The 14,940-nt window shown below is 34.3% G+C and overlaps 2 protein-coding genes across 2 annotated transcripts; one reads left to right on the top strand and one right to left on the bottom strand.

The window, feature by feature from the left end:
* On the top strand, positions 4,938–6,615 carry LOC109343986 (ornithine decarboxylase-like). Its single transcript, XM_019582537.1, has 2 exons — positions 4,938–6,303; positions 6,459–6,615. The coding sequence occupies exon 1, from the start codon at positions 4,973–4,975 to the stop codon at positions 6,272–6,274; it is 1,302 nt and encodes a 433-aa protein (XP_019438082.1). The 5' UTR covers positions 4,938–4,972; the 3' UTR covers positions 6,275–6,303; positions 6,459–6,615.
* On the bottom strand, positions 6,994–12,989 carry LOC109343985 (phospholipase D delta-like). The gene is made up of 11 exons (XM_019582536.1): positions 12,432–12,989; positions 11,437–12,024; positions 10,624–10,740; positions 10,074–10,268; positions 9,504–9,785; positions 9,338–9,406; positions 9,074–9,221; positions 8,507–8,655; positions 8,257–8,427; positions 7,642–7,842; positions 6,994–7,546 (listed from the first exon to the last, which is right to left on the bottom strand). Exons 1-11 carry the CDS (start codon positions 12,759–12,761, stop codon positions 7,253–7,255), a joined length of 2,544 nt encoding a protein of 847 aa, XP_019438081.1. The 5' UTR covers positions 12,762–12,989; the 3' UTR covers positions 6,994–7,252.

Raw genomic sequence — 14,940 nt, 5'->3', positions numbered from 1 at the left:
AGGCCCTGTTTAGACTCTCTTCATTCTAAAGTCTAATTTCCAATGATAAGAACAAAGAACAAGAGACATTAAAAACTAGAGTCACCTTTTCAATTGGTGTGCAAAGTCTATTATTCGTTTCAGTCTCTGACGAATTGTGTCATTCATTCATGCTTGATCTAGGTATTTTGTTTAGATTAAATTTTTTGAGTTATTCAACATATAAGGTGCCTTTTTCACTAAGGCCATAACACAAACCAAAAGGGGTCTTCTTAGAATCGAACTCTTGCACCTAAAGCGAGAATCATACCCTTAAACCTAATGACCATCGAATATACCCAAATATAATGGATCACATTTGAGTTGTTCCAAACAAGAGTGTAAAAGCACAGAGCAGAAGTACACAAATTGCATTACCTAATCACACGAAATTAAGCTAGCTAGTAGCCATAAACCTTTGAAATATGGGATACAAAAAGTTAAAGCCTAAGAAGGAAATAGTTTAATCCTAGCAGAATCCAGGTAGATGATACCAATTCTCTATATAACATCTCATAATGTTCATAATAATAAGAGTAGTTACTCGTATCTATCATATTTTCCATGGTACTAATTTAGTCTCTAATAAATTTAAATTATTATTTTAGTCCCAAACTTTTAAAACGTAGACACATGTTAGTCCCTTGTTATCCATATTTGTTAACCTTAACAAAATTGCTGATGTGACATGTTAACTGCATACATTACCACACGTGGCGATTCTATGTTAGAAAATTTTGCCAACTCAACAAAACATTGTTTCGATTTTTAAAAAATAAGACACGAAATGATTGATGTCGTTTGTGTCATCTTCTTCCCCCTCATCAGCTCCAAGAAAAAACATTCATTTTAGTTCCTCAAGATTTCCCTAAGGGCCATATTAGTCCCTATTGGTGAATGATGAACTCTAAACCTGGTTTCCTCCACATTGATTTTCACCCTTGTCCGACCACTTAGGTTTCTATTAAAAGCAACAAAATCTCTAGTGCCACTCATAGAGGGTGATACTCTTTTTATTTGCATATTACTCATTGTTGATCCAGACGAAAGTCTTTCACTCCTTGGCATGTGTTCTGGTGTTGGATTTTTCTGTTTCAAGTCAAAAGAAGATGCATCACCTTCTAGGGTCCTAATCGGTTGGTGTGATGAATTCCATGTAGCTCGACTTTCACGAGGCATTGACATTCTTCTTGTAGCGGATACACTACAACACTGTTGCACTTGTGTATTATTTCCCCCCTCTCCTTCAGTAACAACGGATATGATCTTCTCCTTACTTCTAAGAAGAACATTATCTCTTTCGAGCCCGTGAGAGGAAGTGAATGTCCTTCCACTCTTCTGACCTGATACCATAGAGGTAGGAGTCGTCGTGTCTGAGACAATAGTTGGAGGAACAGCTGGCCGTTTCTCAAACTCGGGGTAGGAAGAAGATTGATTTTGTATAACCGCCGAGCTTGTTCCGACACCATTGGTTACCATGCCAGTCTTAGGAGGATATATGGAAGCAGGATATGTAGGAGATTCTTTAGCTCTGCTTCTAGCCTGCAGTCCAGGTTCCAAAAGGAGAAGGAAGCATTGGGTGATGATGCTTGTGATTATTCTTCTTTGCTCGTGATAAAACACTTAATTTGCAGGGCTTCTGCTCCAAACGTAGTCACTGCCATTTTATCACAGGTCCTGATTTTCTGAAGCTTATGAGGACTTGAATCAATAATGCATAAAAATATTGAAATCAGCATTGAAGAAATTTGTTCAATCAAAATAAATTAAATGATAACTTAGTATTAATAAGGATTATTTGTGGTGAAGAAACGTGGTTTAGTGTTCATAATTTCATTTATCAATAAGGACTAAAATGGGCTTTTCCTCGTAGCTGGTGAGGAGAAAAGTGATTCAAAACGATGTTGTTTTGTGTCTTAATTTTTTTTTTTAAGAAGTTTGAAATTAGGTTGTTTCACTGAGATGACAAAATTTTCTGAGTGTGGAAATGTTACATGTGTACTTAATATGTCGCATCAACAATTCTACGGGTGATAACACATGCGCTAACCTCGGTCTATGTTTTAAAAGTTGCGGACAAATGGTTATTTAAATTTTATTAGAGACTAAGTTGGTGCATATGGAAAACATACTGGACCTAAATGAGTAATTACTCTAATAATAATAATGTGTATAACAATCAAGTGAATCAACCAGCTTAGCCATCAATATTTAGTTTAAGCCTATGAAGGGGTAGAAGAACAGAATATGGATTCTGGAAATGAGGCAGACCCGTTATTAGCACACCCTTTATGTTGAGGATGGAAGTAACCAAATTATAAATCTTAACATTCTCAAGTAATGGTATCTTCCCTCAATCTTGAAAAAGTTTATTCATGGAAAATACACACAAAATCATTAACATTCCTTGATGTTTCGAGGCTCCCCAATCACAAGTCTTAACAAATAGCATCAGAGTCGTTAGTTTGGTTGGGACATGGTGGATTTAAGGAAGAGTTATGAATCTTCCCATGGCTATGTAATAACTAGACTTCCCGATGGTTGGAGACTCTCCAATCGTGGGTCGTAATAGTTTTGCATTCTGAATTTCTCATTGCTTGTTGGGTCAAAGAACAAATAGAAGTAAAAAAAGTATCTCTATCTTTTATTATCTTTTATATTGTAAAAATACTCATTTGAAGGTCAAAGAAAAAAAATACAGATATTAGCTGAGAAAATATCGTTGCTTATTTATTCTTGACATCCGCACACTATTGTAGACCTTCCTACATTTTTTTCTATTAATCTATGTTAGCATTTTGGGCACGCTTTTGTCTATGTTACTTGTAAAAAAGTAGTTTTTATTATTATAAAAGTGTAGGGACTACATGAATCATATTCGTATTCCCGGTTAGGTCCACCCTTTCACCAAAGGCATGTTGATTAAGGAATCTCATTCTGTATGTTTAGTTGTACTTGTTTGTGTTCATATGTATCTAGTTTACTATTTATTTAAGCCTCAAAGCATATCAAAATGGGGTAATAGATTACACATAAGCATGGTTGAATAAAATAAAAATAATGTTGTTTGCATCCATAGCAAGAATCATACAACTAGGCCAAATGTTCAATGTTGTTCCTTTACTTTTCATTTAGTTATTATTCATCACAACGATGTTGTCTAGAGTTCATTTTAGAATTCTAGGAATAAAGATCCAACTTGGTACCTAATCCCCCACCGAATATGAAGTATTAAATAGTTTTTGAAGATTTTGTTTATGGGACAGTTTGGTTCTGAAGAATTTCTTTTCACCAAATAGCGTTCCTCCTAAGAATTTGAACCAAATTGTATGAAGACCAAATTTTCAAAACAACGTGTTAAATATTTAATTCAAATTCAATTTTTCGAGAGGTTGTTGTCAAGATATCTTATAATTAAAAAATAAATTTCTGCTTTTGAAAAAAATACTGGTCAAGTGTTTAATAATATTATGATACAAATTTGACATAAGTACATCATTAGTAAATCACTTTTTACCCTAACTAAACACCATCTAGTCACTAATACCAAAATTTCCCCATACATAAACACAAGGATCATTTCTAGTATTGAAGAAAAAAGTTGATGTTTCTCATTTTGTTTTTAGTAACAAAAATGTTTTTTATTATAATTAAAATGATTAAGTATTATAATAAGTTATATTATCCTTTCTTTTTTATGATGTATGAGTTTGATATACTATTATTATATCATCTAGTGTACAATTTTAGCTGTCGTAAGACTTTGGTACATGACTTCTATAATGATGATTGTGCACTCGCATTTAAAACATTGTTAAAACATTTACCCATAATAGATTCATCTTTTACTCATGTTTGAATGCTTCAAACATGTGTATGCAATATTAATTGTCACCTTTTGTCCGGTTCTAAGGAAGGATTATAAGGTTAAGGTGATAAACTATTTTAAAAGACATTGTTTAATAAAAAAAGCAATCTGTGTTCAAAATTGTAAATTTAACCTATAAAGAAATATTGTACTTATTTTTTTAATATTCATTAAACAAAACATTCCTTTAAACACATGGACAAGTTTTAGAGAAAAAAAAAATATTAAAGATGTAAAAGTTAGATACCTTATCAATCATTGATATTTAATTATTATTAGCTTTTCATAAATAAAAAATAGAGTATAATATTTATATACTGTCAATTTAAATATTTATACACAGTCAATGCATAAGGAATTATTACTTTTTCTAAGTGTAGTAATATTAATTGAAAAAGAACTATAGTTGATGGACTAGCATTAAAAGAAAAGTTCACACTATTAATTGAATATAATAATGGAAAAAATATGTAAGAGTTTTTACACTATTATTTTATTATCCACAATTCATTTTTAATTATAATTGACTTTAGCAAAATAATAATTCAAATAAAGGATAAATAGCTAAACATATATAAATCTTTATATCGCTAATACACTTATAATAATATAATGATGATCTTTTATAAAGTTGCATAGATATTATATGGAAGAATACTAGTGGGGCCAGATAAATGCATTAAAATATCCCACACGCCACTTGGTATCAGGGACATATTTTGCTTAAGGGTCAGAACATGTAATAAAATATGAATGCGAAATCTGTACACTAATACTATAAAGTTTTATACTTATACATTTCATTATTCATCTTTCATTTAGATTATTTATTTTAAAAAATCAATAATAATTAAATATTAATAGTACATAATATAATAATAATAATAATGTATAAAACTCGTTACCAAGTTTTTCTCATAAAATATATTGAAGGAAAAGAAAAGTAGAAGGTGAATGTGTTACCCTAGTTGGTCATAGTTGAAGAGTAAGATACCATGCCACTCTTATATATTCCATCTCATAACACATTCTTCTTTCAACACACTGCCTCCACTTTCTTCTTTCGTTTCGTTCCTCCAATTCATTATGGTTGTTGAAGCATCATTCCAAACCATAGGCACTGGAACTCTGAATTTCAATCCAATTTTCAATGCTCCTGGTGTTAAAGGTAAACTAGTAACTGCACTATCTGAAAATGAAGGCACCGTTTATGATTTCATTCTTTCACTCATTCATCAAAAACCACAATTGGATTCTCCATTTGTGGTTCTAGATCTTCGTGTCGTTGTTGGACTAATGGAAAACTGGTCCACTAACCTTCCAACGGTTCAACCATTTTACGCGGTTAAGTGTAACCCTAATCCATCGTTGTTGGGAACATTGGCTGCACTAGGTTCAAGTTTCGATTGCGCTAGTAAAGCCGAAATTGAATTGGTTCTATCACTCGGTGTTACACCAAACCGAATCGTTTATGCGAACCCTTGCAAATCAGAATCTCACATTAAATACGCTGCTAGTGTTGGTGTAAATGTTACAACGTTTGATTCAAAGGAAGAGATTCAGAAGATAAGAAAATGGCACCCGAAGTGTGAGTTACTTCTTCGTATCAAACCTCCACAAGATAGTGGAGCGCGTGTTCCGTTAGGTCTCAAATACGGTGCGCTTGAAGAAGAAATTCCAGATCTACTAGAATCTGCTCATAACTCAGATTTGAACGTTATTGGTGTTTCTTTTCACATTGGGAGTGGCGGTGGTGACTCACGCGCCTATCATGAAGCTATTGCAGCTGCAAAAACCGTTTTCGAAGTGGCTTCACGGTTAGGCATGGCGAGAATGAAAATGGTTGATATTGGTGGCGGTTTCTCTAGTGGGACCCAGTTTGATGACGCTGCTTTTCACGTGAACGAGGGTCTTCGGGAATATTTCAAAAACGAAGAGGGTATTGTGGTAATTGGAGAACCAGGAAGGTACTTTGCTGAATCTGCTTTTACATTAGCGAGTAAAGTTATTGGGAAGCGCGTGAGAGGTGAAGTTATGGAGTATTGGATCGATGATGGGATCTATGGTTCTATGAATTGCATATTATATGATTCACAAACTGTCACGTGCGCTCCACTCGCGTGTAGCTCAAAACCTGAGGATCCAAGATGCAGAGAAGTGAAAACATATTCTTCAACTGTGTTTGGGCCCACATGTGATTCGTTAGATACTGTTCTAAGAGATTACCTGCTACCGGAACTGCAGGTTAATGATTGGCTTGTGTTCCCGAATATGGGTGCTTATACGACGGCGTCTGGAAGCAACTTCAATGGGTTTAGCACATCAGATATAGAGACCTACCTTGCATATTCAACTCCTATAGTGGGAGAGCTTCAAACTATGTTCTAGTCATTTTTATGTTCTAATTTAAGAACACCTGTCTTATGGAAATTGAAATAAGGTTGGGACAAGGTTTTAAATCTGGATCCACGGTCGGTATAAACTGATGTGTTAAACTTTTGGCAGTCATACTACAATTGCAATTTTGGCCACATCAACCACATGTCTCCTAATGTCTTGGTATTTTGAAGTTTTTCTGATACTTTTGTCATGTTGTACTCTTTACTTTATGAACAATGTCTGATTTATTCTTCTTAACTTGGAGCTAGTTTTTTAGGGAAGTAATTGTTAATTAAATGTCTCATCTTTATCATATAGTTCATCTTTTTTTCCCTTTCAGCAGACCTTAATTAATCTTGTTGTTGTATGAGTCAATGAGAAGAACTAATATATTGCCTTGATGTGATTCATTTACTTTGAAAGGAGCATTGCTATATCCTCTTACCTACAAAAAAGTTGCATATGTCACTTGTAATCCTATCATTAATAATTAAAGTATCTTATTGTAGAACATATCATCTTCTTGTAGGTAGGAGGATTCGTAGAAGGATATAGTAGGAGGATATATCATTTTCCCTTTCAAAGTTATAATGGATGGACAAATTTGATCATACTTAGAGGATGAAAACCAACATTTACTCTACTGAATATGATACTGAAGTGTAAAGCACTTCTGAAACAGTGATAACTGATAAGCATCATTGTTGAAACCTTTGGGTAATTGGGTCTGATGGGATAATTGAGTTAAGTTATAATGGTATATTATACATCTGATATATATGTGGAAAAGAATAATCAATACACATTTACAACGAGGTTGTGCCATGCAATCAGTAATCAGTAATTACAATTCACAGCCTATTAGATGTTTCAAAATTCTGGCCAAGGCCACTTTAACTTAATTTGCCAAGCGCCACCAGCGATCCATGTTCCTCACTTTTTCTAGCACGGTCACTCATTTCACATAGAGATTGAGAAGTCTATAGCCTATGTCGTTAGAGCATCGGGAAGAGTAGACCGCGAACCAAGTACTTTCCCTCCAACATCTGGGAAAGACTCAAATCCCGGTAAGGCGCTTACCTTCCCATTTGCATCTATACTGATGGGATATTTCATTAGGTGACCAAGCAATGGGGTAAATTCGTCAGCCGTGTAATTCTTCCAGTTGTCTTCGGCAATTTTGTTCACAGTTTTTACACAATCCAAACTTTCAGGATCCTTGAAGCAATCATTTATGATCCCCATGTGTTCTGCCCACAAGGACATTCTATAACCATATACCTGCAAATCCGCAATCAAATGAGTCCTTGTTAAAGTAAACTATGTAGTTGTATTTACACTTTGCAGCGTATGATTTTATGAATTATTATACCGACCTGACCATGTGGATGTCCATTTTTTTTACTCCATGTATGATGGGGTTGATATGCACCCATTGCTATCTCAGTGTCTCTTGATCCTGCCAAAGATCTTTGATTGATGTTGGCAGAACCAAGCATCACATATTCATCATCCACTATCATTCCCTTGGCGTGTACATAAATCATAAACCGTTGGAACTTTTGTGAAGCTGAAACCTGCTGATCATTACAAAAAGATTTAGTTGCAGAGTGTAACTAAACCAATATCGGTGTTGAAGGTATGCTCAAAGATAACCGAGGCCGAGGAACAAAAGAAAATGAAAAAAATCCTGTTTATAGATCACATATAGGCAGATTCCTCTCATATATGCTTGTGACAGAGTTCAAGTATAGGTATATGCCCAGTGAAAATTAGATGGTGAAAATGTGCAAATATGAAGCTGTATATATACAGATAGAGGTATGAAATGTGCAAAATGCATAACTAGTACAAGGAGCATATAGTAGAGATGGGTATGGATCACTAACATAAAGTATAAATTTCATCTAATACATGTTACATGGCTAGGTCTTTGTGGTTCATTCTGTTAATAATGCACCAGAATTCAGAAAAATATTTTCAATAATTACCGTGTCACCATTATTTGTAGATGAATTATTTGAAGTTGAAACATCAGTTCTAAACTTCTCTCTGTTTCCAAGACAGTAAAAATTGAGGTAATCTTGTGGATGGCTATTGTCAAGATGCATAGATTTTAACTCCCGAGCAATGATTTTGTACATCATTTGCATAGTTTGTCCCTGGAAATGTGAACGAAATTATTCTTAAATGTCTCTATGCTATGCAAAGTTTTGAACTACAAATTTTAGACTATACTACCTGCCAAAAGAGAATCTCTTGCACTGAGACAGAAGAAGGGACACCTTCAGGCCACAATGGGATAACAACATAAACTGTAAATCTCTCCTTCGACCTTATCTTACTGACTATCTTCAGTGCCAATTCTATCGGAATTATGTTATCCGCACCTGACCATTGAATGGAATATATGATAATTCAAGATACTACTATGAAACAAAATTAATGAAAAGATCAACAAGGACAATCAAGCCTTATCCATCAGGTAGGATGTAATGAACAAGATCTCCTTGAGGTAAAACAGCATGGCCAATTATTTTGAGGATTTTTCAAATGAGGTATACATTTAAGGTAACACATAATCATTTTGAGCAAATTTGTCATTAATCATATGTGTTAAGCAGTTATTCAATTCACACTTTGAGCAAAAGACTGTTATTGCTCTAGAGCTACAAGTAGAGAAGCATGCATACTTGACATACTAAGTACTAGTCATAGCCTCATAGGTGCCTAAACATTAATAATGAGCAATTAAAGTTAAGCAAATGCAACAAGTTACATGAGTAAACACCATTATTCTGAAAAAACCTGCTTCTTTGTAAGATGGCCAAGCAAAGGATGATCCAATGAAATATTGATTCTCAATATAAATAAAATGTTGAGCAGATCTAATCGCATGTATGTATGCTGTTTGAATACTTTTGTCTATGACCAAATTTTTTGCACAAACAAGGTTCTGCAATGAAAAGCAATAAAATAGAAATTAGTGAGACAGGGAAACCCAAAGGCTATATTTATTTATAGACCAACTCGATCTTGGATAAAATCATCTTATTAAAGATTTAAAGTAACCTGAGCCTCAGCTTCAAGTACATCCTTAGGAAATCCTTTCAAAGAACCAGAATCAATGGATCTAAAAACCTACGAATAACATGAATAAATATCAGTAAACAAATTCAAGGTTGAAAGGGGACCAAAGCAAATCGAAGTTTTACTTTTATGGCAATGAACTGGTCACCTGAACATTCCAGTTTTGAGGATCATCTTCCTTTGAAACCCATAATTCAGGATCATCATTTGGAGTTGATTCAGAAGGACTAAGAATCCAAGAGATGCGTTCTAACTTAATCAAGGAATCATCATGCCAGTGAGATACTCTTTTGAACCTTTGACCCAACTCAGACCATTTGGAAGCTCTTTTCCAGCGCTGCTCAAAATTAGTGAGTATATCATATGCAGCAGGGCCCTCAATTTTGCAGTGTAAATCATGCCATGCTTGCCTCGGACCCTTGGTTCCAGCCTATTATTAAAGTGGAAGATAAAAGAAATATCAGTTGGTAAGTGTACACGAGCCATGTGAAGTGCCAATAACATCCTTAGATTTCTAGCATGGGATGAAAATTTTCTCTCGCGACCTTTAACACATAAACAACTAAACATATGCCAAAAACAATGCCCGCAGAAGAATACATTTGTTAAAAAGGAACTGGAAAGTCTTGTTCAAAAGAAAAGGACCTATCCATGTAGGTTTAGGAATGTTCATAACTTCTAACTAATGTATAAGTATTCACAAAGATAATGAACTTACAGAAAACGTGGGATTGTGATAATCATCCTCATAAATAGTGTCAAGATCACGAAAAATTCTATGCTCAGGTGTATCATACCGGCCATCACATAGATCAAGGCCACCTATAAATGTGGTTATCTTCCTATTGTTGCCATGCCCTTGAGTATCCACAATCACACATTTCTGATGATGCGTGAAGAGGGTTCCAACAACCTGTAGTTTGAGGTACATGATATAGTCAAGAGGTATTTCGATTTTTAAAAACCAAAATAATATTTTCCTTTATAAGATCCCTGTTGGGATTCACAAAAACCAATTATTGATTGTTAGAGAAACAGTTTTAACTTTTAAGTTTACATATGCCAGGTATGGAACTTGTGCACTATAACATGAAAGGGTGCCCAGTAATAACACATCTATGAAAAGATTAAATGAAGTTTTTCCTCTGCATATATAAAACTAGAGTAATCTTATGCAAATATTGAAAGTGTGATCAAATATAGAGAACATTTTTAACAGAAACATGAAATGATCAGGGAAAAATACTAAACAGTAGTATAAAGCATGCCTGCTGCTTGAAAATGCTAAGCTTACTGCTCGCATATCGAGGTGACAGCACACAATTAACTGAAGAATGCTTGAAAAACTTTCGAGTTTCTTCATCATGAGTTTGCATTACTCCAGTCTGCAATCAAAGTAATCTTTAGGATTATCCAAAACATAATTCGGCAGAAACTTTAAACAAGTTAAAAAAAAGCTGGATTTCAACTTTTTTTCCAGATAAAGGTTCAAAGTAATCTCAATCAAACAAACACATAAATGTGAGTAATGAACTTTTGTATATTCACCTAATTTCAACCTTTTTTTCCTTAATAAACAAATGCTCTTAGTGAAGTACAACCAAGTAAACATAAAATTGTGAGACGCGATTTTTTCTGCATAAAAAGCCTGTTTTTTAAAAGGAAAAATGCCTAAATGATTATGAATCTTGAATGTGCAAGGCTCACTAAAAGTAAAATAACAGCAAAATTAGTAATGTGAAATCCTTAGTATAAAAATCCTGAGTTTCATGTGGGTAGTTCACTTTTTATTGTAATTTATTAGGAGGATATAATATGTTTGAAGTAACAGGCTTAATGTAAAAAATAATAATGAAAACCAACAAACACATGAGTGAACCTAATCTATTTTATTTACAATCTAGGGTCGATTAACTAGTAAAGTTGACTAAATTAGTAACAAGTTTATTGAGAAAGTACATTTCAATCTTCAATAGATCACTTCCACATAAATACTTACCATTTATTGATTCTTTCCCTATGCTCTAACTGATAAATTTACAATGTTAAAATGCTAGCATTGTCCATGAAAATATACTTACAGTGTTAATTCCAAATTTACTGTGAGAAGTTTTATCATCCCAAACCAAGAGCAAAACTCGTACACCTTCTTGTGATTTGTATTTGAGCAAATCCCCCAAACTCAAATTCCCACCACTAGGCAATGGCTTTGTTGGTTCTCTCACCAATTTCACCTTATGATAAATTGACCAACCTACAATGTATACCAAATGATGCGCTTCCAAAATTGCATGACACATATCTTCCCAACATTTCCCTTGTTCAAACACAACCCCTTCATCCAATTCAATCTCCGGTAACATCGAATCCGGAACATGCGCGTCCTGATACAGCGTCACCGAACCTCCATGCCGAACCGGAAAATACGAATCCCGAACCGCAAAACGATCTGGATCCACGATGTTTTTGTAGATAGGACTATCCTCACATCTAGTGAACTTCATTTCAAGCCAAATTGCGCAATCCGGTTTCGGCGGTTTACCGAATGAACCGATAATCGGAAACCAGTCGGAAAGAGTTTTTCCGGTGAGGATCCTCTCGGCAGAGATGGTTACAACTCCGATCAAATCAGCGCCGAACATGTCATTGTCCTTGACGTAGAATTCAACCTGAGAAGAGAAATTATTACTTGTTATTTTGAATAAGATGACATAGTTTTAACTATCTTTTCAGTGGTTTAAATTGTGGTCGCGGTTAATGTGATTGTGGACATTGCCAAGCAGATTGCGGCAAACATATTGTTGAAATTGATGCCGTTGTGTTGTGATCCAAATGCGGTGCAGTTATGTTGCGGTCACATCATTGTGAATGGATATCACACCGCAATTGCAATTGCGGTGTGATGTGTTTGCTGTTGTCATTTCATTTAGCTCTCTTTACGAGTTGATTTTTGGAAGAAAAAGGCAAAATCATCTCATCGGTTATAAAACTCAACTTGCAAACACACTGTTCCGATTTTAACTCATTGACACATAACCCAACGGCATTAGCTGAGAATCATAGAATTATTTCTAACCTGAGAGGCTGGGTGAGCCAGAGAGATATTGAAATGCTCATTCCACGTAGGATTCTGAGAATTAGATATGACACGTGTGCGTGCCACGGTGGCACCGGAGAGACAAACGGTGACGTATGGATCACTCGTTATAATCTTGCGTTTTTTCCGGCGACTACGGTTCCTCCTTTTTCCGGTAAACGAAGCGCTACACGTATTTAGAGCAGAGAAGAATCTACGAAACCGCTCCGAAAACATGTCCATGTTCGGTAGAAAACGAGCCTCCACGATATTCAAATCCAAGGTGCCGTGAAGATACACGGCGTTCTCCGATTTGCTATCACCACCCATCTTAAACCACCGTTAGATTTAACAGCTTAAAATTTGACAGAGAGAAAGTGTGATAGGAGCGTTTGAATAACGCAAAAAGCTTTATTCAAACGCTCACTATCACAGAAGGCATGGCTGGGTGTTACTGTTTCATCGTTATTTATGTTTCAAAATTCTGAAACCGAAAGCCACGCGCCTCTCTGGTAATGAAAAATGGTACTAATAGTAGTTAATAGAAAATGAGGTAGATGGGAATAGAAGGAAATAGAAGGAAATGCACATTCTCGTTTTGGTTTGGATCTATATTTAACATTGAGAGCGCGTGGTGATGGTAAACATGATTCAGAGGAGGAGACATGTTACATGTCCTATATCAGTTACAACTAACAACAACTTTGGGTGAGTCCATACCCAACATGTTATAAAACTATATTTTGGTCTTTCTACTCTTTTTGGCATGTATTCAATGATTTTTATTTCGTATTATCAAGTGAATTTTTTACCTTTTAAATAAGGGATTAATTAATTTCGAAGTATGTGGATATATCTTTCAACAATTATTATTATCGAGGGTGAAAATCTCCTATACTCATTGGTGTCTCCAATAATATGTCAAGTCAATCAAAATGCATTACTTAATCAGAATTTTTTTAAATTAATATTATATATTATTTTAAGAAATATTATTGGTTAGGGACATGAGAACATTGTCTTTTTTTTATGACAGAATATCTTTATCCAAAAATAGAATCATTTATCTTTTAATCATCTTATATTATTAAGTTTTTGGATAAATTTTAATTAATAAATAGAAAGGAAGTGGGGGATTAAAAATAATATAATTTATTGTAGAAGAAGTTACTTATACTTGTAACATTATTGAATGATCTATTTATGTCAACTCTGAAAAGGCATATATATTTTGTTTTAATGAGTGAATTGAATTATAGTAAAAAATTAGTATATAAAAAGGGTGAGCCCTAGGAGAATAAAATGAAATCTATCACCAAGAGAACTAATTCTCCTATTGCTGATTTTAATTATAGATCCCCAACAACAGAGTTTCAGATTTGTGATGCTGGCAAAGGCAATGATTAAAGGGTCTAATTTGCATTCCTAAAATAACTGAACATAAACCAGATGCTCTTGTTAGGAAAATCTCCCTTTTCAGGAAGGTGGCTGCACAAACCAAAAGATTATTGGATCCCATTCATGATCACTTCATTTCCAACATTACAGAGGATATAGATTATGTCTTGGACCATTCCCATGTTGAATATACTGTCCCTTGTGGGTAACTGATTTTAGAAAGCTAGCCAAGCAATAAAGGATACTATAGGAATATTATAGTTTATACATTTATACTCATGCCAATCCAGTTCTGACCACTACCACTACGCTCTAAGTACATGAAAAATGTTAATATTGTCTATTAAGGTCTTTAACATTATTTCCAATTTTAAGAGTGTTGAATTTTTGTATTATTAATAATATTTTTTCACCTTTGGAATCAGGAACTAATCTCTTTCGAGATACATGACTGTCATTTCCAACAAGTGTCACTCACAGAAATCAAACATTTGACATTCTAGTCATTCTGTGATCTGGTGGGACTTTACATCACTAGACCATGTATAGCAGGAGATTGTTGAATTAGTGTATCTTAATATAAGGCAGAGGGGCAAATAAGATAGAAAACATTAATGTTTCTTTTAAATAACAGATGATAATTAAATTGGAATGAATGGAATATTATTTATTACGAAAAGTATTATAGATTTTTTATATGAAAACGATCATTCGCTGCAGCTTAGTGATTGGATGCGTTATTTGTGGCGCGCATTGAGTTGAAATTTTCTTTAAAAAAAAGAATAAGATGGTGTTGTGTAGTGAAAGATTGGAATAAAAAATATTTAGAGTTGTGCATTGCAAGAAGGTGATGTTACTAAATTATTATTAGATATATTCTGAGAAAAGGAGCATCATATGCATTGGGCTAAACATAGGCGTTATTTGTGGCCAGCATTGTGATGAATATGAATATTGTTTTTCATTAAAAAAGAAGAAGATGCTGATGCTGCTGTTCTCTACTGAAATATTCCAACAAGATCAACTTATTTGTTGTCTCAGTAAGATAACCACACCACATGTTCATACTCTCACTCTCTGACTTCCTCAAACCTGAATAATGCTATATCCT

This window comes from Lupinus angustifolius, chromosome LG03 (assembly GCF_001865875.1).
Source record: "Lupinus angustifolius cultivar Tanjil chromosome LG03, LupAngTanjil_v1.0, whole genome shotgun sequence".
NCBI classification, from domain to species: Eukaryota; Viridiplantae; Streptophyta; class Magnoliopsida; order Fabales; family Fabaceae; genus Lupinus; species Lupinus angustifolius.
This window is presented reverse-complemented; position numbering and strand designations above follow the sequence as displayed.